This window comes from Lycium barbarum, chromosome 9, assembly GCF_019175385.1.
Source record: "Lycium barbarum isolate Lr01 chromosome 9, ASM1917538v2, whole genome shotgun sequence".
Lineage (NCBI taxonomy): Eukaryota > Viridiplantae > Streptophyta > Magnoliopsida > Solanales > Solanaceae > Lycium > Lycium barbarum.
In genome coordinates, this window is record NC_083345.1 from 17,164,130 (window position 1) to 17,187,478 (window position 23,349).

The window sequence follows — 23,349 nt, forward strand, 5'->3', positions numbered from 1 at the left end:
ATCGTAGCGAAACCGACATACATTTGCCTTATCTTTAAATCGAGCAAACAAAATCTTGACATAGATTTCAATCAATCCACAATTTGCTACCATGTGTCAATATTTGATTAATTGTTGTCTTTTTGCTCTTGAAAAAAAAAAGGAAAAACGTGTTCAAGTCTTTTCGAAATAAGTTTGAAAATTTGTCATATCATATTTGATTTATTAGATTCATATTCATAATTAAATAAAGTTTGAACTTTGTACCATGCCATATTGATTAATTATATTCATAATCAAAAACTCTGTTCAGTATAAGAAATATATATCTACTTATACTCGTCCAGTTTCAAAACTCAAGAAATTATTTATCATTTCATACATATATTACCCTTATTACTTGGGGTAAAAACTTCAAAAAATTATTAGTGGTTGCATAACTTTTAAAATATGTTTAATTTATTTATAATAATTAAGAGTAATATAATAAAATTATTACTTTATTTATTGTTAAATCTGGACAAGTAATTATTTTTTTAACGCATTTTATTCATCTCCAAAACACCATTACATCTGATTTGAGGTAGAAATAGAGCCATAATTCCCAACATAACTGGAAAATGACTAATTCTACCTAGTTACATTTGAGATGTAAACGCCTAATCTTTGAGGATGCATTAATACCTTATTTAGTACTCCCTTCGTTCACTTTTACTTGTCAATTTTTTACTTTACACACTTTTTAAAAAATAATTAATGAAGTTCATAATTTACTGATATACCCATATTAATTGGTGCATATTTTCATTAAATTTGTAAAATGATTTGAAGTGAATATTTAGTACTATGAGTAAAACAGAAAAAAAGAAATTATCTTCTCTTGATATGTTAAAAGTGACAAGTAAAAGTGAAAATATAATTTTGAAATATTGGACAAATATAAGTACGGGAGTAAATTTTACATGTATTAATACCTTATTTAGTAAATTTTACAATATGGTACAGAATTCAAATCTCAAATACTAACACAATCAACCCTGACAACAGGCCCACAATATCCACCAGCCTTTATAAATACGGCAGTGCTAAATAACTTAACAAAGCCGTCACACTTTCAAAATTGTTTTCCACTTTTCCGTGAATTCCGTGCCTTCATTCAATTAAATTTGTCTGTGATCATAACATATGTAAGGTGTCACTTTTACCATTATTTAAGGAGATATAGATATAAAGACAAGAAAAAAAGAATTACAGAGTTTTTTCAGTATCCACTAATAAGTGCTCACACCTCTTAATTTATTTATTTTTTTGGTCCAGAAAAACCCCAGATTGAAAAAACAAGATTGAATTTTGAAGATGAAATTTTGCAAGAAATATGAAGAGTATATGGAAGGGCAATGTCAAAATAAAAAATTGCCACGTGTGGGTCTTAAGAAATTGAAGAAAATTTTGAAAAAGTGTCGAAGATGCGATCAATCAAGAAGTGTTGCCTTGCCTGGAAATACTAATCTCCATGAAAGCTCCACGTGTTCCCAGCATCAATGCTCAGGTTTATTTAAATCTGTTGAATTTAAATTGCTTATATGTGACTCTGTGGTTGATTTCAAATTATTTTGTATAGGATAGCTCAAATTTGGTGTTTAAAAAAGTGAATAAATTTGCCCCCTTTTGAGTGTTTTTGACAATACATTCATTGGGACAACTTTAAAACTGATAAATGCAGAAATGTTTTCTTTGCTTATATTCATCATCTCTGGACTCTGATAAGCATCTTTTCTGCTTTAGTTTCATCTATCGTTGCAAGTAAAATGATTTTGTATAGGATAGCTTACAGTTGGCATCAAAAAAAAAAAAAAAAGGAGTGAATAAATTGCCAACTTTCGAATTTTTTGACAATATTTGTTTATAACCGTGGTGTCCCGGTCAGCTTGCGCGCACCTTGACTATTTCCACGGGTTACCTGTTACCTCCCACCAGCGACAAGTATAGGTAATTCTGCCCGTCAGCGCTTAGACAGATGGAAAGAAATCACCTTGTGACTTATCTGGTTGTTTATGCACGATTAATTTGTTGAGAAAAAATTGCTTAAACATATTAAGATCTGTGGTTGGTTCATCTCTGATGAGGATATTTGCTGCTTTTGTGTCATTTGCTTATTCAAATTATAAGATTGCTTAAATTTGGTAAAAGAGAAGGAAAAAAATATTCACTCCCTTATGAGTTTTTGACAATTTATGTACTGAAACATCTTTAAAACCTGTAAAATCAATGAACTTTCTTATTTCTTAGTAGTATATTTTATCTCAATCATCTCATAAGGTCTAAATTCTAATTAGTCTATCTACTTATATTGCTAAAAATACGTGGGATCCCTTGTTGATTACATCTCTAGTGAGCATATTTGCTGCTTTAGTTTCATTCTGGAATTTAGCATTCATCCCATTTTCAAATTAATCTTCTTTTGATGGCTTGAATTTGGTTAAAAAAACAAAGAAATTCGCCCCTTTTTGAGTATTTCACAATATATGCACTAGGACAACTTTGAAAGCTTGTAAAATTATAGACTTTCTGTTTGTTTGCTAGTATGTTTTATACCAGCTGTTAGTATAAGGTTCTAATTAATCTATCTAGTTATATTGCTTCGACATAATTAGAATCTCTGGTTATTGCATCTCTGATGCGCATTATTTACTGCTTCAGTTGCATTCTGGAATTTAGTGTATGCCACGTTTCAAATTAACTTAATACAGGATCACTTGATTTTATTTTTGGTAAAAAAGTAAACAAAGAAATTCTTGTCTTTTGAGTTTTTGACAAATTATGCACTGGAACAATGTTAAAGCTTGTACAAGCTAAACTTTTGTCTTTGTTTTATTATATCTTATATCAGTCATCACTATAAGATTCTAATAAGTTTTCCTCTTCTCTTTAGTTTGTGATGGAAGCTTTTTTCCATCTCTCCTTAAGGAGATGTCTGAAGTGGTTGGCTGCTTCAATAAACGTGCGCAGAGATTGCTTGAACTGCATCTCTCATCAGGTTTCCGCAAGTATCTTATCTTGCTCAAAGAAAAAATACAGGGAAACCATATTGCTTTAGTTCAAGAAGGAAAAGATCTAGTCACCTATGCTATAATCAATGCAATTGCCATGCGTAAAATACTTAAGAAATATGACAAGGTACTTCCCTTTTAGATCAATTAATTCAACCTAATTACTGAGTTTTGCTTCCTTTTGTTAACTACTTCTGTCTATTTGTAGATTCACTATTCTAAGCAAGGGCAGGCATTCAAGTCACAAGCTCAAAGTATGCACATTGAGATCCTTCAATCGCCCTGGATGTGTGAACTAATGGCTTTTCACATCAATTTGAGAGAAAATAAAGCAAGAAATGGGAAGGCTCTTGCACTTTTTGATGGTTGCTTCCTGAATTTCAGTGAAGGGAAACCATCTCTCACTTGTGAGCTTTTTGATTCTATCAAGCTTGACGTTGATTTGACCTGTTCTATTTGCTTGGTACGTGCTCGCTCGTTCTCCATATCTCGTTGTTCATGTTATCAGCCAAGAAACCACCCCCACTCCCAAATCCCAATAAAAAGATTCCCTTTAAATTGAGTATCATATTCAAATTTCGTTTGAAACACAATATTGTAGAAGGCTGACGTGTTTGTCTGTGTGGTTTAAGACATGTCTCTTTTGCTGTAATAAAAAGGAATTATCTAATTGTTGCTTAACAATTAGAAACCTTTGCATATGAAAAGCGTCAGACTTCAAATTTAGTGAGTGATTTGGCGTTAGCTGGTTCTTAGCGTCAGTGATGAATGAATTTTCTCTAGTCTTAATCAATTTACCCCCTTGGACTTGGTGATAAGTTCATTACGACTTGTATGTGCGACCAGTCCAAGAGCTGGTCAAAATAATCATTTTGAAGTTGCAATCTTGTACACGATCTCTTTGTTCAGATAAAGATAATATTTATCCTTTGGCTCTTGAATTTCTTTTAGCTTGTATAACTGCTTTAGTTGTTACGTGGCTGATTCCAGATGCTATACCATGAAACGTCTAGTACAACGGTAGTTGTGTGATTGTCATGTTGGGTATTGCACTCCCTAGAATTGGGGTATTATCCAAGTATTATGAACTGGATACACTAGATAAATAATAGGATATCCACCTACTAATCCAATCTACTAGATTCCAAAATTTTTGCTCAATTTTGAGCAAGTATGATCGCCAACTTCACTAGTTCACATGATCAGGACATCTACAATCAATATTTCCGTCTCTATCTGTGGATATAAATTGACCTACCGATGCATATGAAAGAAGAAAACTGGAGGGGCAATTTTGCATTGTATACAAAGGATACAGATACATGTAACAACGGACAAAGAAAAACAAGTAATTTAAAGCTTTATCTTAGTTTATTTAGTTGCTCAAGAATCAAATTTATATAGCGTGTAAATACTAAATAATTACCAACCCTAAATTCCTCAAATTCACCAATCAAAAACAAATTCCTGAAAATTCAGTATTTCAGAAAAACAACTCTAATTTATTCTACAGTTGTCATAAAGCAAAACTAAACATTTGGCAAATGGATGATTAATGAAATTGAATTTAGGAAAAACATTAGACAGAGTAAAGCTAACATCCCAATCATATCTGAAAACATAATAAGAATATCAACATTGTACCTATTACCATATATTAGGAAACATCATTAGTTATTCAAAAACAACATTAACCGGTGGTAGATTAAAAGAACCATTTCAAGCTTGGCTTCTTAATTCTCCGTCAGATCCAATCACCCTTGCAGGCTGCAGCTGTAAGGCAGTAATGTAACTGGAGTATTGAGAATAGAAATCAGAGCAAAGAGCTGCATTTCACAACCTTACGCTTTGCAGCTTTGTCAAAGTCTGCCTTGCAACTCTAGGGACGTCTTCTCGCGTTTATTACAGACATCTAGACAAACTTATTCTCTAATTAGATAAAAGAAAAACTGTTGTGGCAGCAGCACAAAATGACCTGTGACTAGAGATAACCTTTTAGTTTCTTAGATAACTGAATCGCGAACTAGAAAGTTGCAAGGTTGACCAACATGAAGTTTTGGAGGAAAAAGCTGCAACATGAGATCCTCTGGAGCAAAATGCTGAGGACCAGTAGTTATCCAATCCCTACTAAACTACCCTAGTGCATATTAAATCTAGGAAAGTTTCTCAAATATTTTTTTTTTTTTTTTTTTTGATCAAGAAAGGTTTCTCAATATCTTAGCAGATATGATACTGGAAATACATTTCTTGTTTTTGGCTTCAAATTCTGTTGCATGTCATCAGTTTTTCGTGGAGTTTAGCTGAAAGGTTGTTATCTCTGTAAGTTTCAGCATATCACTTGCTCTTCTAGTAATAATGTTGCCTTCTATCCTAGCAATCCATGTAGAAACTTGTCAATTAGATTTTATCATTTGTCATCCATTTACAATATGCAGGATAAATAAAGCAGAGATTAACTTTGAAAGTTTGTATCTTTTTTGAAGTAGTGCTTTAAATACATCTGTTTTTGCAGGATACCGTGTTTGATCCAGTATCTCTCACTTGTGGTCATATCTTCTGCTATATCTGTGCTTGCAAAGGTGCATCAGTGACCATTGTTGATGGACTGAAGGCAGCAAATCCCAAGGAAAAGTGTCCTCTCTGCCGAGAGGTTAGTTAAGCTTTTGGTCTTTATTCAGTGGCTTGAGCTTTTAGCAAGATACTTGTGAATAATATGTTATGAGCACCAATTTCTTAAACACTGGATACCAAATTTCCAATGTTTACTGTTGCGTTAGAGAGGATAAAGAAGTTACTTAATTCAAAATATTTCTCGGGGCTTGTTTCCTCTGGTTACAGTATAGCAGCCCACCCCAGCCCCTGAAACAAGGAAAATAATTTCACATGGACTTTTGAACTCATTAGAAATACAAAGATGTGCCTGCTTTGCGAAATCTGCTTCACAATGCAAGGAATACTGTTCTTAAGAAATTTCGGGACGTTATTTTAGTGATGGACATAAGTTGCAAAAGAAATAAACTGTCAATAATATCAGTTCGGTTATGGTAAATCTCGCTGTTTTCTAGCTTCTGCACTGGCTTCTCCAATTCTGATTTACTTTGTACTGGTATTAAATAAATTTTTGAGACATAATATTCATCTCATATTTTTTGTTATGTGATTCAGGAAGGAGTCTATGAAGGTGCTGTGCATCTGGACGAGCTTAACATTCTACTTAGTAGAAGGTATTCTTTCTTCTGTAATGTGTGGCCAGTTTATGTCTATCAACTCCGGAGGTGTTTATATGTACTCTTGTTGCTTATGTTGGTTCTAATTCGTTTCCACATTTTTTAACAGTTGTCCTGAGTATTGGAAAGAGCGCCTTCAGACCGAGAGAGTAGAGAGACTTCGGCTTGCTAAGGAGCATTGGGAATCTCATTGTCGGGCCTTTATTGGCGTCTGAATGATAATATTAGTCTCATGGTGGCACTAGAATTGCACAGTAGCATTTTGTTTTCCTGTATTTTCTTCTAAATGTTGTTGCACCCATGTCGGATCTTCCAAAAATATTTGCATTTTGAGCAATATTTTTGGAGGATCCCAAATGGGTGTGGTTCCTATTTTGAAGGATTCAAGCAACATAGATTTTCTCAAATTCTCTTTATGTTTCTGCTGTTCATGCCCCGAACAAGTGCAAGAATCTGTAAATAATTGCATAATTTTGTCATATTACGTGTTTTTTTTAGTTAAAGCACTCCTGCTTGCTGGTTTTTGGTCAAGTAACTTAAGCCATAATTTTTGTAAGAAAATTTGTTGTGGAACTCAACTATCCAATTACGAGATTTCCAGAAGTCAGTTCCTTAACTTCTTACTTTTTTTTGTTTGTTTAATCATTTGGTATCTGGATTTCACTGGCCCGAAATCTAGATTCGCGCTGTGTTACTTACCATTCTCCCCAAATATGAAACTTTAAGTTAAGAATGAAGAGATTTTATTCCCCCCGTATCCATTGGTGATTAAGAACAAATATTCAGCATTTGACCTCGGAACATAGTAAGTATTTACTTCACTTGGAAAATGGATATGGTACTATTGCATGTCACCATAGTTCTACTAAGGCCAGAATTTGAATGAGAAAATTTACCTTTTTGAAATTTTAAGTGACATGATTTTATCTTCAGAAGTTATAGTTGAATTGTTGATATCTCCTTTTAATCGTGTCGAAGAGACTAAAGCAATCATTAATTCAATCATTCGAATGGCCTTTAGTCCTTTACATATCCGTCAAGATTGATTCATTTCCAAATACACAAAACATGTATAAGTTTGGAAGAGTTTTGATTGATTAAAGGAAAAGTTTACTTCAATCAATATTGGCCTTAGGCATGAAAAATCTGGATTACCCAGGTCATTGAATTTTGAATATAGGATGGTTATATGAAAAATGAAATCAATAGTTTTAGTCAACCTTACTCATCTTGCTTATAGTCCTTTACATGAAAAGTTATTGTTGTTGCGTATTTATAGAGTTTAAATTTCACATGGTAATTTGATAGCTAATAAATATTATATCGAATTACACTGTAACAAATTCAAAATAACAATAGAGAAGTTGGCACAAAGGTACCCGAAATAAGTGTTTCTTGGTCACTACTCACTATCAATTGGGTCTCGACATCCTCCTTTTAATGAGCATTTGACTACTTCATGCATTCTATTGGCTAGGGTATCCTCTTTTTAACCATGTAAAAAAGGTTCCAAATTTACAAGAAACATATTATTCCTTAATTACAATTAATAGAGCAAAAGTTAATAGTTGGTTCTTATATTAAATTACTAAATATTCATATTATCCGTTCAATGGATAGTTATTTTCTTACTATTTTGCCAAACTGCAAATTATTTGAAGATCATTACTAACCAAATAAGTTTTACTTCAAAAATGGAACGGCTTTGTGAATGTATTGCTAAATGACATCATTTTGAAAATAGTCAATCGATATAGTAGTATTCACATATATCTATATTATTATTATGTGAAATGCTATTGGATAATTCAATATCATAATCTTCTCTGAAAAATATTGCTATAGCCTATAAGATTAATATATATATATATATATATATATATATATATATATATATATATATATATATATATATATATATATATATATATATATATATATATATGACGAGTTCTCAGTTACGCTATTTGCCTACTCCTTGTTAAGGAGAAGATGACATAAATAGTCCCTTATGTTTGAGGTAGATTCGGAATGGTCACTTACGAATGCACTTAATAGTTTAGTCCTTTAATTTTGTCAAAAGTTAAACATTTTTAGTCTCTTTTAAATATTTACCCAACTCTGAATATTAGTTTTTGATGAAAAAAGTGGGAAAAAAGATTTAACTATAAAAACCAAGAAAATCCCATCAAATTCTAAAATATTCAACATAAAAGACTACACTAGACACTAAAATGATACTGGTATAAAACAATAGCAGAACTTATAACACAAAAAGTTACACCAGACTCTAAAAGTAAATTTAAAATAGCAGAAACTATAAAAATTGTACCTCTAACGTGAGTGCCTGCTAACTTTTCTTTTTCTTTTTCATAATTCCCGTCAAATCTAATAGAAAAAGTCTGGTAAATATTTAATGAAGACTAAAAGTGTTGACTTTTAGTAAACTTAAAGGACCAACGACAACAACTCCCCAATACTTCTTTGTGCTTCCTCTACCTCTCTTGAAACCATCCATAGCTCATCTCTCACACCTCTGCACTGGCCTCCGTGCATCACCTCAGCACATGCTTGTACCATCTCAGCCTCACTTCCCCATCTTGTCCTCCACTGAGGCCTCTCCTACCTTGTCCTGGATAACCTCATTTCTAATCTTATCTTTCCTAGTATGCCCACAGATCCATTGCAACATCTTTATTTCCGCAAACTTCATCTTCTGGACGTGAGATTTCTTGACTGTCCAAAAGTCTACCTCATACAACATAATTGTTCTAACCATGACTCTGTAGAATTTACCTTTAAATTTCGGTGGCACCTTTTTGTCACACCAAAACTATTAAATACTCCCTCCGTTTACTTTTACTTGTCCACTATTTAAAAAATAATAAATGAAGTGCATAATTTACCAATATGCCCATAGTAATTAGTGCATATTTTTATTGGATTTGAAAAATGATTTGAAGTGAGTAATTAATACTATGGGTAAAACAGGAAAATAAAATTATCTTCTCTTTATATGCTAAAAGAGATAAGTAAAAGTGAAATTTATTTTTAAAATACTGGACAAGTAAAAATGGACAGAAGGAGTAATACTTAAGGGACTATTTTGAACCTACCTTAAACATAAGGGAACATTTCAGTCATTTTCTCCCTTGTTAAGCATATAAATAGACCCCAAAATAAAAGGTCATATTACCCTTTTTCAAAGGGCTCAAGGTTTATCAAACATCCTCACCTTAAACCCTAGCCTCTATTCCTCTGTTATTCAACAGTTATTATGGGTGGTTCACGGCGAAAATACAAGAGATCAAGAACAAAAGTTCGAGTGGGTCTCCCAAAAAAGAACCCTAATGTATTCAAACCCGCGTTTTCACTCCCACCAAAGCTGAAGTCACTAGTGAACTCACATTGGGATGATAAGGGCAGCGTAATCGACAATTACAAGTCATTCGGCGTCGTTTCGAACCCTAATTTGCTTGGTGTTCGTTGCCGGACATCTCATATGATTGAAACTGATAGCCTTCAGGTGCCGCCGCCGAAGAAGAAACAGAAACCTATGGATATGGATGATGACGTGGATCGGTTTGAGGATTTGGATGATTCTGCTAGTGACGTCGAGGAAGATGGTCAGTATCCCTTTTACAAATACTCTTAGGGGTCCAAATTTAAGTCTACAAGTATTACGTATACACCCTATTAGTAAATCATGGCGTTAATAATACCAATACTATTTTTATACTTAAACACCCTATCCAGTGCTATTCAATAGTAATGCAATACGTGCTATTTCTAATACAACAAACCAATTAACCAAACAGTCGATAAGAAATAATGTCAGCATAATTCATCCTAGTACTAAGAGGGCGTTGGTAGCTAGTTAGGAGGCAAGTTATTCACGGATACATAAATAATACCACGTTTGGTAGCTAGTTAGGAGGCAAGTTATTCATGTATAAAATCATGCATAAGTAATAAGTTGGTTAGGAGGTAAGTTATTCTCATGTATAAATTTGGTATGGTGTTTGGTTTGCAATTTAGAAACCCGCATAACTAATACATGTATAAGTTATGAGAAAATTTATGTATCATTTTATGTAGGGTAGAAGATGAATAATTATACCTTGCATAAAATAATACTCCCTTCATCTCAATTTATGTGGCACCGTTTGACTTGACACAAAGTATAAGAACGAAAGTAAGACTTTTGAAATTTGTGGTCTAAAACAAACCTTAGACATTTGTATGGCTAAAGATCATTTCATTAAGGGTAAAAGGGAAATTTTAAAGTTAAATTGTTTCTAATAATAGAAAGGTGACATTCTTTTTGGGACAGACTAAAAAGGAAAGGGTGTTACATAAATTGGAACGGAAGAAGTACATAGATTTCCTCATAATTAATCCCTGCATTACTAATACATGGATAACTCTAATCAGCTACCAAACGACTTAGTTGTTGTTACTATAGGAATTCGATTGTTTTAATCAACTGTGGCGCCTCAATATCAAACTAGTTGGGTGGGCGAAAATGAAGTACTTCATAACCATTTTGCTCCATTCATTCATTCATATCGATGCGAAAAATTAGTCTTTTGAGGGAAATTAAGGTTTTTTTAAAGTAAATAGAGGCGCTAACACTGATGTCCAAGTCCCTAACCAGACTAAACTGTTACTTGACAAGCAACGCAGTGGGGACCTAAATGTAAGTGTAGCAACAATTAAGCCGTACATCTGGTTGGTGTTGCTATTTTGGTTACTTCAGAAAAGTTGTGGTGAGCTAAAAGTTCTATGATATAGCTGGACTATGATTAGACATAGTGCAATGTCATAATGCTAATGTTGTTTGATATCCATAGATTTGCCTCTATTTATTGACGTATTAATAAGTCTGGTAAGATATACTATATGGGTACTGAGGAAAATTTCTTTAGCTTGGTGCCATTCTCAAAAAAAAAAAAAAAATCTTTAGCTTGGTTGTTGAGTTCTTTGGAGTGCTTCTGAGCTGGGTTACCATAGTGGATGGGGATTATATTTAGAAATGAAAACGTTTTGTACCTGTAGGTCCTTTTTTTCTTTTCTCTTTGGAAGAAATCATTTTGAAGCCTTCTGCTACGGAGCCTTACATAATTCTGGAATGTTTCAAATGATAGTGGAAACTAGGATTGCGTGCTTAGCAGTGTTTTATTACTCTCTCCGTCCCAATTAATGTGGCACCATTTATTTAATTCATCCAGTTAAGATATGGGTTGTTGGGTAAAATGGATTTGGGTTGAGTTAAATGGATTGGATCAGTTAAATAAATTTAATAGAAATAAAAAAATTAGAATTTTATATGACATGGCATGCCAACTTAGGAAAGGAGGGTTTTGTGTGGTAAGTATATTTTGAGGAAAATAGTGAAAGTTGGTTGATATTCTGGTCCGAAGAGAAACAAATGTGATGTTTGTAGGGAATTCTCAATACATGGGTGACCTTTTAGGAATTTACTCCCTTAGACAGTTGTGTGGCCATAAATCATTTCATTGAGGGTAAAGAGGAATTTTAAAGTTAAATTGTTTCTAATTATAGAAATGTGACATTCTTTTTGAGACAGACTATAAAGGAAATGATGCCACTTAAATTGAGACAGAGGGAGTACTAATTATCTGTGACGACAATTGGAAAACTAAAAGCACTATGCACAATCTTTGCCTCATGGAGAAGAAGCTGCCAATTAGGTTTATTAAGGAGTTCATCTATGGAGAGTATGAGAGAGGGATTGTGAGAGGGGAAGTGCAAAGGCCAGCCGTGCTATCTTTCTCCACATGGAAATGCCAGTTAAATTTTATTTTACGATGAATAACAAACTATGTTTGCAGAATTAAGATAATGTCTAGATTACTGTTTTTACTCTTCCTACTGCATTACAACAACATACCCAGTATAATCCTTACCAGGTGGGGTCTGGGGAGGGTAGAGTGTACGCAACCCTTACACCAACATTGTGAAGGTAGGGAGTCTGTTTCTGATAGACTCTCGGCTCAAGGAGAGATGCATAGACAGCAGTAATAATAGGCAATAACAGCAATTACCAGTTAAATATATATTTTATATCTATGAAGCCAATTTAAGTTTATTAGTCTCTGATTCTTCTGTTTTTGTTTATCATAAATGTGATACTTTTGATTCTTGAACTATAGATCTTAAGTCAGCACTTGGGAAGAAACGAAGGGATGGAAAAAGTGCTCCTCTGCAACCACTGACTTCCATACAACGAATTTACATTAGCAGGCTTGTAGAGGAGTATGGAGATGATTATCAGGTAATGATGGGGGATTGGGGGATTTACAAAATTATTTAGCGTGTATTTGCTATGGCGTTTACTTACTGGAGACTAATTTTTCCTCTTTGCAGAGCATGTTCATGGACACAAAACTAAATAAAATGCAGCATTCTGTAGCAACACTAGAGAAACTGTGCAAAAGATATCACATGTACAAGGATAAAAATCCATTACTTGTTGGCAGTTAAAGACAGTCCGGGGAAAATCCAGTACTTCTTGACAATGTGATACTAGCTGGGTCCAGTACTCAGGGTAGGGTCACTCGTTCATTGTGGCTGATCTGGTGGCTTTGCTTTTTTTTTTCCTCCTCTTTTTGGTTTATAAGTTTTGAATATAAGAGCAGGCGGTTGGTATGATTGTTAGCCAATCTTTTCTCATCAGTGTGCTTGTAGTAGGCTGCATTTACGGAAGTGATGGAAATGAAGAGAGCCCAGATGCAATATTTAGCTTATTTTCATATCTTTAGAATTTCCGTGAATCTTGTGGTTTCATTGTGAAATGAGATTATTATCAGACGGTGGTTGTATTATTTACATGTTACCTCAATGGCGTAACATATTGTTGTCAAAACGAGATTGTGTTTTCATGCAATCAGTGGATGAACACCCGGTGCGGGTAAGTTTTAACAGAAAGATGATACGCAAACAGTTCAGACTTTCGGAAGGTAATAAGAATCTATCACGTAAGGTGTGATGGTGCTACTGGAAGCATCCCTTTAACTATCTTCCTAAACTATGAATTGGCCTTCCACCATGCCGGTGTAATTTTCGGTTCCCTTTAAGCGTTTCCCTCGACATTCCTTCCTTTCCATATATAACATTGATGAAATCGAATTAAAAAGCCAAAGAATAGTAGCTGCTGCATACTCTGTTACATATTCTGGTCCCGAGAAGGTACTTCTAGTGTGGCAGATTCATCCTATTTTTCCATCAGTTTCTTTGCACTAAATTGTTCATACTTTGCAAGTATGATGTCTATATTATTTTAGCTGTGCGCTTGCCGCATAGACCATAAAGGGTTCCATTCAGGACTCGAACGTGATACTCTTACTAATGCCAGTGAGAGATCCCGTCCATCCTAACACATTCCTTGGTGGAGAGACTTGAGCATTGTTTGTCTCACCTCTCAATAGGTTAACGAGCTAAAGACATGATAACAACTTTAGTTGTGCAAACAAATTAAAGTGGGCGACGGTGAATTTGTCTGACATAATGTTGATGAGAACGGTTCACTGATCAGATAAGTACCCTAAGTTCAATTTAGCAGTACGTAGGAAAACACACAAGCTAGAACAGTTTGGGGATCGGAAGAGGAGAGCAAAAATCAGCCTTTATAATAATTGATGTAAAGACTAATAACAGAATAACCTTCTGGCTGTTTTAATTAAATGGATTCATCAATTACTATTGTTAATGCCAATATTGTTACATTTCATCAAAAATATAATAGATAAGACTAGTGGGAGAGATGGCACTATTTGGAAATCTATGTAAATAATTGGATAGGTATTTTGCAAATTACAGCAAAAACCAAGAAAGCCAGAATGGTTTGGTTAGAGCTCAGATGACCTGTTGGCATATTCTTGAACCAAAGCCCCAAAAAGTGAAGGCCTTTCCAGCAATCGAGATGGTCTGTCAAACTCTTTTGCTATTCCTGCATAAAAAAAATGAAATGTTGGGGTAAAAAGAAAATTAATTTCTATATACTAACACTATTAGGCTACTTAAAAGCTAAAATATAACTAACTAGCTATAATTAGTAGAATCAGTAACCTGGAAAATCAGACAGATTATCTGCTATAGTAGGTTAAATCACATTAAAAGTGTTTGATATGAAGAAAAATGTTTTCGCACGAACAATGTTTCAGAGGAAATAAGTGATATTTCCACGTTTGGTGTTTGGTGAGTAAGCAGAATCCGAAGAGCATTTATATATAATCTAGGCAAACATTATGAGAGGGGGGTGATGGGGCATCGGGGTGAGGTGAAGGGCAGTGAGTGGTGGGGGGTGGCGATGCTGTTGTGGGGGTGTGGGTTTTGGGGGGGGGGGGGGGGGAGATAATCAACGTAAAATGCCACTTATAGAACTTGTTTTCCCTACTCCAGAAGTCATTTTCCTGATTCTTAAAGGTACTTGTTTTCCTAGAGAAAATGTTTACCAAAACATTGTGACCTAACCAAACATGAGAAAATTGGAAAACATTCGTCTATACTAGACACACCCTACTAATGTGATTCTTTTTTACTGTCCGTTTATATTAGTTAAACCAAAAAGGAAAAGAGAACAATGTATATAAATAAGGGATCAGACTTACAGACAGTATATCATAAGCCTCTAGTTTGATGTTAGTATGAAACTCACAAAATCAGGCAAAGGGAAAAGCCAAACCAGATAGGCCAAGAACTTCATGGCATTTACTACTTGGCAAAGAGAGTAGGTAAAATTCTTCATAGAAGATACTGACCATGCTTGATTTGAAATGATCCTCACATAAAGAGAAATAACCATTTACCAGATTCAAATAAGGTACAAAGTAAAAGGAGAGAAATCAGTACCTGCATCTACAACAAGAACTCTATCGCAATCCATGACTGTTGGTATTCTGTGGGCAATGCTGATTATAGTACAGGTCGCGAAGTCCTCACGGATGATTTTCTGAATCACAGCATCTGTCTGTGAATCAACAGAGGCAGTTGCCTCATCCATAAATAGAAGTCTGCTTCGTTTTAGCATCACTCTTCCCAAGCAAAGAAGCTGCCTCTGCCCAACACTCCAGTTATCACCGTTATCAACAACTATGATTTACCAATGACAGTATTCAGCTATCAGTATGTATAATATTTGAAAAGCATCAATGTTGGTTGCATAATTCAGCAGAGAATCACAAGGATCGCGTGGAGGAGGAAAAAGGTACCTGGTGAATCAAGTTTTTCAGGTTTTGAAGACACCACATCTTTCAGTTGGCAGCGATCAAGGCTCTACAATGTGCACGATTTCATGTTAGATAAATTCCTGGAAGTTAACAAAACAATATATGGAGTATTTGCTTTTTTTCTCATTAACAAATACTCCCTTCCTTCCAATTTGTCTATCTTACTTTCCTTTTCCTTTCTAGAAAAGAATTGTCACTTTCTTATATGTAGTACTAACTCTTTACACTCGACATCCTACGTGACCTACTTATGACCACAAGATTCCATGGGAATTTTGGTATATTACACATATCTTTAGTTTCAGATCAAAAGATTCAAAAGTCTTCTTTATTTTATTAAACTGCGCAGCAAGTCAAATTAAGACAAACAAATTGAGACGGAGGGAGTAGTATGTTGCTCTTACAGAATTATCATCCAAATAAAACGTCAGCAGTCTAGACATGTTTCTCGCTAATTTTACGTGATCTTTTGAGGTAGTTCGTAAACTAGTTCACTCGGCAAGTTAAATTACCTTCCAAATTTCATCATCTGAATATTGTCCAATGGGGTCAATGTTGCTTCTCACAGTTCCTTCAAAAAGAACTGGCTCTTGGGGAATGATTCCGAAGCGAGATCTAAGATCATGAAGCCCAAGCCTGGATATATCAATGTCATCGATGACTATTCTTCCGGCTGCAGGCTCCACCAAACGGAAGAAAACTTGAATTAGTGTTGACTTTCCACCCCCAGTACGACCAACGACACCGATCTTCTCTCCCCCTCTAATGTTGAGAGTAATTCCTTTAAGCACTAGCGGAGTGTTTGGCCGATATCTGACCTGTTCACCAGTAGAATAAACAATATAGAGCTTCAATGTTAACATATCTGAAATTTAAGAATCTGTAGGCTAATGAATATCAGTTGGAGTTATTACCTGTAAGTCTTCAAGCTCAACGTTCCCGTGGCTTGGCCAGTTTGGAGGTGGAACAAAATCAGTTTTCTTCCACTCTGCTTCTGATGGTATGCATGAGAACTGTTTTAATCTTTCAACAGAAACCATTTTATTTTCCACAAAGCAACTCACAAAGATGGACCAGAATAGCACACTGTTAAGGGACAAACCATATGATAGTGATAAGCCAACATTTTCTGCAGAAAAAGAAAAAAAAAGGAATATTAGTTCTCTTCAGCTCCAGAATAGAAAGTAAAAAAAACTAGAGTTCATTCCCCATAAGTGATCATTGGACGGTATTATACCTGGCTTAATGATGCTGCTAGGTAAGATAATCATGAACATTGCAGAAACACAGAGAAGTAAGCTTCCGATCAGTTCCAGTCGGAAGCCTAACCATTCATTGGATCCATTGTTATGGAAATCCATTCGCAAATTGGCATTCACTCGGTTTACATTTTCTTGACAAAACATCCCCTGCTTCCTGAAGCAACGTATAGTCATAACGCCTGATATGCTTTCGGAGAAATGATGAATAACAGGTGCTTTTGTAATTGAATCAAGCCGAGTCAATTCACGAGATGTTGCAAGATAATATCCCTGTAAACCAGAAATGAATTTACTTTTATTTCAATTATAATCTCTAAATAATTATCAGTCCTTATCTTTTTCAAAGATCCCAAATAACACGCGTGATATCTGTGTGCTCCAGTTGAATTACTTTAAAACATATTATGTTTATCTAGTCATCAAGGAACAGCAACTCTGCCCCAAAAAATTTTGATTGATCAGAGTTGCAAATAGTCAAAAAATAGGAGCCACTGAGACATGTACTTAACCACATCTAAGTAAAAAGCTTAAGATGGGCAGAAAATAAAGTTTCCCTTTTGATCTACATGATACCTTTCAGCCAAAATGCTCAGAGAACTAATCAACTTTAAAAGAATGTTAAGAAATGAATTTGGATTTGAGTTCACACAAGAAAAGAAAAAGAGCGAAAAGGACAGCCATTAAAAAGAGTGTGCTCGTACCCGGTACCAGAAATTTAGCCAACCAAGAGGAATCAAAAGTAGTGCAGTAGGCCAAGAATATTGGCATGTGATGATGATGATGCCGAGCAGTGTGACAAACATGGCCAAAGTGAGATTCATAAAAAATGGTAGGAACACATCAATGTTGGTCTGATCATTAGATGCCTGCAGAAGTAACCGAAACATCTCAACATCAGTGATAAATTTCTATTCACAAATCAGACATCTCATACACATTAAATCATGCAACAGATACTTGTCTTTATTTGATCATCTAAGCAGCAAACTTTGAAATTTACATGCAAAAGCACAAACTTGTCTTCAGAAATTTACCCGACTCAGTATTCTTCCAGAAGGTGTTGTGTCAAAAAAAGACATAGGAGCATGCAGTATACTGTGAAGAATCTGTCCGAAAAATATTTGGGCAGTCTTAAGCCCCATGAGTGTCACAAAATACATCCTCATCAATATCACCAAAGCAGAAACAAGTGCAATAATACCATATATCTCGATGAACAAAGAAGGATTGAAGGACATGGCACGATCTGCTGAAGTTTCATATGCCAGCCAATAATCACTTGCCATTAGACAACCTTGCCACAAGAAAGAAAACAAGAGAACAAGTACTACGCCCCACCATCCAAAAGCTTCAGTAACATATAACTTGTACACTTGAAGACTGACTTTTCCAGTTTCTCTTTCTTCTTCCTTTATAAGTTTAGAATCCCCCCTATCAGATGTAGACTGTTGAGATTTATCCTCTCCATTTTCCTCCCCATGTCTTCGAAAAGATTTTGATACTTCGAGGGAAGCGTTGCTCTCATTGTTGGTTTCCACATCGACAAGTTCTAAAGACGTCTCATGAGCAGCTACTAGCGATTGAAAATCCATGCCAGCTTCTAGTATCTCATTGTACTTGCCAGATTGCACAATCATCCCATCTCGCATGACCTTCAAGAAAGTATAACAAAAAACACAAAGTTCAGGTTTTACAGAAACCAAACAAAAACTACTCTTGATACTTGGTTCCAAAGAGGCTTAATTAGGAAGATGAGAACCACAACTCCGGAACTTACAAGGATCAGATCAACATTATGCAAGAAGTCAACTTGGTGCGTGACAAGCAAAATAGTTTTATCTTTAAGAATTCCCCTCACGCATTCCTGCAAAAGAGTTCGAAATTTTCAGATGGACATTATAAGAATAAACAAGTTGGAGCTTGGAAATGTGATGGTTGAATATACATAGACACCAGGTCAAAATATCAAAGTATTCAGGTAGCAAATAGGACTTGTCAACTTCATGGAAAATTAATGTAGTAAGAAGAATTTTCATCAAGGGTCAAAAAACAAGAATCACGATGTTGCCTCCTTAGATACAAATTAAAGCATAATAAAGAAGGAGATGGTATTCTTTGGTCCCTACAATAATGTGGACGGTAAGTGGCAAGAGTATATGGTTAAGGAGTTGATTTCTCAGACGGCCACTCAACTAATGGTAATTATCTCAGAAAAGTCACTCAACTAAAGATACAATCACAGAAACTCACTTTTCTTTGGTTTGTAACAGAAAAGTCCTCAACTATTGTCATTTCACCTACAAAGCCACTCAACCAATTCAACTGTTTTCCTCTAATAGGTCCATAATTAGCAGAATGGAACAGTGTAATTTCCATATTAAATTAAATCGCCAAGAGGTATGACGTTGAAGAATTCTAACCTTGAAGATTTCAGAGCCAGTGTGAGCATCAACTGCACTGAAGACATCATCAAGTAAATAAATATCACAGTCCTGGTAAACAGCTCTTGCAAGCTGAATTCGCTGCTTCTGGCCACCACTGAGATTGATGCCACGCTCTCCTATTTCAGTCTGGTCTCCAAACTCCATCATTTCCAAGTCCTTCTCCAAGCAACAAACCCGGATTACTTCTTTGTATCTGTCTCCGTTCATTGGCATACCAAACAGGATATTTTCTTGTATCGTGCCATTCTGAATCCACGATGTTTGTGCAACATAGGCAGTTGAACCACAAACTGTGACCTGTCGAACAAGGGGTTGGCAAAAGCAAGTTAACATATGATTTCTATATTTAGCTAATCGTATTACTTATATATCATGAAATAGGTGAATCGGTACATGTAGATTAAGTATGAATTACAACCAAGCAAAAAATGTAAAATATGGTCTAGATGTGTAAAGAAACTAATCAGCTAATGCAATATAAATGATAATATATGGTTCTTAGTTCTTGCATTAGGTGTTCAGTTTACATGTTTGAAGTTCATTAGAAGCAAAGACGATTAAGATTTGGGGCAAAAGGAGTGAAGCACATTAGTATGATTTGTTTGGCCATTAACGGCGCAGATTCAGTGGAGATCAATTGATACATCAAGGAGAATATATTAGTGCACCAGTACGAAAATATATTTGAAAGGTACTTGTTTGATTGTAATTTTTCTTCATATAAGACTTCCACTCTACACATTTTCAAACAGAAGGATGAGCTATGAGGATAAGATCCATACCTGACCCGATAACTTGTGCATCTCACCAAGTACTGATGCGAGGAGGGAAGATTTCCCCGACCCAACTGTCCCTACTACAGCTGCAAGCTCTCCTTTTCTAATCTCAAAATTTATATTTTTCAATGCTTCTTCATTGTTATCATCATCCCAGCCAAAAGTTCCATCTTTCACCTTCATAGCAATTGTACCCCCACAACCTTCCAATCTTTCCACTGATTTATCCACTAACTCCTTACTTATCATATATTTGTCCAATCTATCAAGCGATATCATTGCTTGTGAAAGTGAGATCATGGATTGAGGAAAGGTCCTGATTGGTTCTTGCAACATCTTGAAGAGAGAAGTTGCAGTGAACACTGTCCCGGCATCAAGTGGAATTCCCAACAAAATCGCACTTCCAAAAGTGAGTGTCGCCACTAGAAGAGGCGTGCTCCACAAGACGATGATATTACCAGCTATCGAGTACAAGAACTTGGACAACCATCCGTACTCGGATTCACGGAACGTTTGAATTCTCTTGTTAAAATGTTCTTCCCACGCCTGGAACTTTATAACACGCATGTAATTAAGCATCTCGTTTGTTGCCTTCATTCTGGAATCGCGATTCTTCATGATGTTAAATTGGAATCTGTTGTTTCTTTTAGTCCCAAACACCACGAATACCATAACCGCTGCAAGTCCCGCTAGTGTTACAACAGTCGAAGCACCCAGGTAAGTATAAAGAATTCCTAAAGCCACAGAAACTTGAAGTGGCATGAGCCAAATGGAATGAAGCTGTAGCATCATATCGGAAAGCTGTTGAGCATCGACAGCCATATAATTTACAATCTGTCCAACACCATGAGCCTGCCTAGCTGAGCACGACAACCTTAAGCCCTTCTTATACAAAGAAGTCACAAGTGTGGATCGAATAAGCATTCCGAGCTTCTGAGAGTTAAAGTTGAATTGATGAGATGTCAGAACTTCCACAAATTTGGCTACTAGGAGAGTTCCTATGAGGTAGTATCCTTCATACGGAGACGTCCTTTTTCCGGCTGTGTAATCAACAAACCTGTTTATAAGTGTTGGCCCTACATACATCACACAGACTCTAATTACTGCAAGAATAGCAGTAAAGGCAACTTCTTTCCAGAAGCAACGCAGCAACGTTGTTCGGACAGGATGCTTCGAGTTTTCTTCAGGCTTAGGCCAATTCCTCTCAAAAAGTTCGGACATTTTTTCTGCTCTATGATGTGGCGAAAGTGAAGGAACTTCGTCGATCTTGAGAGGTGACTTGTAACCTTTCTGCAGTAAAGGGTTCATCCAAATCCAAAAAGCTTTTGATACTAGAGAAGCTGAAGCAAATCCAGTCACACTGGATTTATCCACAAGGAGTTCATACCCATTGGTTTCACTTTCATCCCCCATGTGAGATTCAGAATCACCAGTCATAGCAACTCCGGTCGACCCTTTTATTGCAACAATGAAAAGAACAACAGAAATAGGAAATGCAACTAATGAACTTATATCGTCCATTCTCAAAATAGGATCAATTTCCTTAAATGAGACCAGCCTTGTGACCCCACAACCGAAAAACAAACTCATAACTACAAAGTTTGCAATCCAGAACACACGAAGTGATATCGGATGGGAAACAGCTCGAAATCTTTTTTCATGAGCTATTAGTATAGTGATCACAACATGTGTAATCGCTTGAAACAACCAATATACTCCATCGATGAGTTTCCAAGGCGATTGGGAACTTCTTCCAAGAACCAAAATGCATAAAACTATAGAAGATATGGCTAAAATAGCTGATAAAATCAGAGACAGCTTAAACCAAAGATTGGTTCTGACAGAAATTCTGTTGTGTGCAATGAGAGGTTTGTCAATGCCAGAATTAGAACTGTCATTAGACCTAAACTTTGAGTACAACTTTTGTACTACAAATACAATGAAAGTAAGCAAAAGAAGCACATCAATGGAAGATAGCAGAGTCCTCTGAGGACATGGTGAGAGGAAAATGAATCTTAGCCATTTAACCACTGGTGAATCATCTGAAGATTGTAGTGTTGATGCAGAACAAGAAAGTGATGTTAACCAAGATTCTGAAGACATATTTTTCCCAACCATGTTATTTAACCATAAAAGATTCATCTTTTATGTCTTTATATCCCCTGAATCTGCATTCCTTGACTTTCTGAACACAAAAAAAGAAAGGAATCTTTTTATTCATCAAGAAAACATATTGTCACCCATAACAAAAGACACAAAGTATGGAAGCATAGTAACAAAACATGAAACCACATGAAGATTGTGGTTTGGAAAAAGAATCATCAAAAGAAAGAAACAAATCAAGAAGAAAACAAAGATAGAGAGCTAAAGGGAAACATGTAAAAGTATTAAGTGAAGGAGAAAGAGACCTCTCAGATTAACCAAAAATACTTTTTAGCTACTAGGTTGAACCACTGTACAATAAAAAAGTTCATGAACTATTAATAGTACAGCAAAGATTCATATAAAAAGTCCAAAAAGGGAACTTTAGCAAAAGCTTAGAGCAATATGAAAACAGATATGATGATGAGAATTTTTCATAGTACAGCAAAAGTTCATATAGAAAAAAAATACAAAAAGGGAAATACTACTTTAGCAAAAGTTTAAAGCAATATGATTAACAGATATGATGATGTGAAGCAAAATGTTTATTTGTCAAAAAAGTTCATACCAATTAAGATTTGATAAATTCTAATCATAATGGCAAAAGAGAAAAATCCATTCCATCAAGAAAAAATACTTTCTCAATAATTAAAGAGCAACAAAACTCATGCAAAAATAGACTTTTTGGCATAGAGGCAAGAAACTTTTGCTAAGCAAAAGCTAATAAGTAATTGAAAGATGAATAGAACTAACCAGAACTGAAAGCCAAAGATATAAATTTGTTGAGAAAAATTCACATCTCTTCACTCAAACAGTTCTATTTAAAGAACAAGAAATCTATTAGTAGTACTAGAACCATACAGTTTTTCTAGTGTATTTGGTACTGTATTCAAAGAAGCCTATTTCTTTGCACCTTCGAATATATCTCTTCTAATGTTATTCAAAGTCTAATATACTGTACTCCCTCTGTCCCACATTTGCTGTTACGCACATTTTGCTGTTACGCGCATTTTATTCGTATCTCTTTTCAATAAATTATACTTTAATCAATAATAATTACTTTAAAAATAATTAATGTTAAAATTAAAATAAATAAATAAATTATTAATTCTATTTTGAGTTTTTAAATGTATAAATATTTTAAGACGGATATATTTAGTAATGTGGACAATTAATATGAGATGGAGAGAGCAGGATGTTTACTAAGTCTTTGACAAA

General features: G+C 35.1%; 3 protein-coding genes across 5 annotated transcripts; 2 read left to right on the plus strand and 1 right to left on the minus strand.

The window, feature by feature from the left end:
• The first annotated feature begins 1,058 nt into the window (after positions 1-1,058).
• Positions 1,059-6,850, plus strand: LOC132608919 (probable E3 ubiquitin-protein ligase BAH1-like 1). Of its 2 annotated transcripts, XM_060322721.1 has the most exons (7): positions 1,059-1,166; positions 1,297-1,528; positions 2,912-3,156; positions 3,238-3,492; positions 5,542-5,679; positions 6,195-6,253; positions 6,366-6,850. In XM_060322721.1, the coding sequence occupies exons 2-7, from the start codon at positions 1,336-1,338 to the stop codon at positions 6,469-6,471; spliced, it is 996 nt and encodes a 331-aa protein (XP_060178704.1). In that variant the 5' UTR covers positions 1,059-1,166; positions 1,297-1,335; the 3' UTR covers positions 6,472-6,850. The 2 variants fall into 2 exon arrangements, with proteins under 2 accessions (XP_060178704.1, XP_060178703.1); XM_060322720.1 differs by having other exon boundaries at positions 1,079-1,528.
• Positions 6,851-9,445: 2,595 nt separating this feature from the next.
• Positions 9,446-13,090, plus strand: LOC132608920 (uncharacterized). Its single transcript, XM_060322722.1, has 3 exons — positions 9,446-9,882; positions 12,433-12,554; positions 12,647-13,090. Exons 1-3 carry the CDS (start codon positions 9,534-9,536, stop codon positions 12,761-12,763), a joined length of 588 nt encoding a protein of 195 aa, XP_060178705.1. The 5' UTR covers positions 9,446-9,533; the 3' UTR covers positions 12,764-13,090.
• A 796-nt stretch (positions 13,091-13,886) lies between these two features.
• LOC132608912 (ABC transporter C family member 14-like) lies at positions 13,887-23,063 on the minus strand. Of its 2 annotated transcripts, none has more exons than XM_060322700.1 (12): positions 22,885-23,063; positions 19,996-22,174; positions 19,190-19,510; positions 18,547-18,633; positions 17,804-18,421; positions 17,471-17,635; positions 16,745-17,039; positions 16,422-16,636; positions 16,020-16,325; positions 15,490-15,553; positions 15,131-15,370; positions 13,887-14,228 (listed from the first exon to the last, which is right to left on the minus strand). In XM_060322700.1, the coding sequence occupies exons 2-12, from the start codon at positions 22,129-22,131 to the stop codon at positions 14,128-14,130; spliced, it is 4,548 nt and encodes a 1,515-aa protein (XP_060178683.1). In that variant the 5' UTR covers positions 22,132-22,174; positions 22,885-23,063; the 3' UTR covers positions 13,887-14,127. The 2 variants fall into 2 exon arrangements, with proteins under 2 accessions (XP_060178683.1, XP_060178684.1); XM_060322701.1 differs by lacking the exon at positions 22,885-23,063 and adding an exon at positions 22,700-22,818.
• Positions 23,064-23,349: the final 286 nt, after the last annotated feature.

Excerpts from the sequence above, each read along its gene's own strand:
- LOC132608919 (XM_060322721.1), top strand. The coding sequence starts at position 1,336 with ATGAAATTTTGCAAGAAATATGAAGAGTATATGGAAGGGCAATGTCAA. Across the intron at positions 3,157-3,237 it reads TACTTAAGAAATATGACAAG|ATTCACTATTCTAAGCAAGG; the intron begins GTACTTCCCTTT and ends GTCTATTTGTAG. Across the intron at positions 5,680-6,194 it reads AGTGTCCTCTCTGCCGAGAG|GAAGGAGTCTATGAAGGTGC; the intron begins GTTAGTTAAGCT and ends TATGTGATTCAG.
- LOC132608920 (XM_060322722.1), top strand. The coding sequence starts at position 9,534 with ATGGGTGGTTCACGGCGAAAATACAAGAGATCAAGAACAAAAGTTCGA. Across the intron at positions 9,883-12,432 it reads TAGTGACGTCGAGGAAGATG|ATCTTAAGTCAGCACTTGGG; the intron begins GTCAGTATCCCT and ends CTTGAACTATAG. Across the intron at positions 12,555-12,646 it reads AGTATGGAGATGATTATCAG|AGCATGTTCATGGACACAAA; the intron begins GTAATGATGGGG and ends TCCTCTTTGCAG.
- LOC132608912 (XM_060322700.1), bottom strand. The coding sequence starts at position 22,131 with ATGAATCTTTTATGGTTAAATAACATGGTTGGGAAAAATATGTCTTCA. Across the intron at positions 18,634-19,189 it reads CTGGCTCTGAAATCTTCAAG|GAATGCGTGAGGGGAATTCT; the intron begins GTTAGAATTCTT and ends ACTCTTTTGCAG. Across the intron at positions 14,229-15,130 it reads AGTTCTTGTTGTAGATGCAG|GAATAGCAAAAGAGTTTGAC; the intron begins GTACTGATTTCT and ends TTTTTTATGCAG.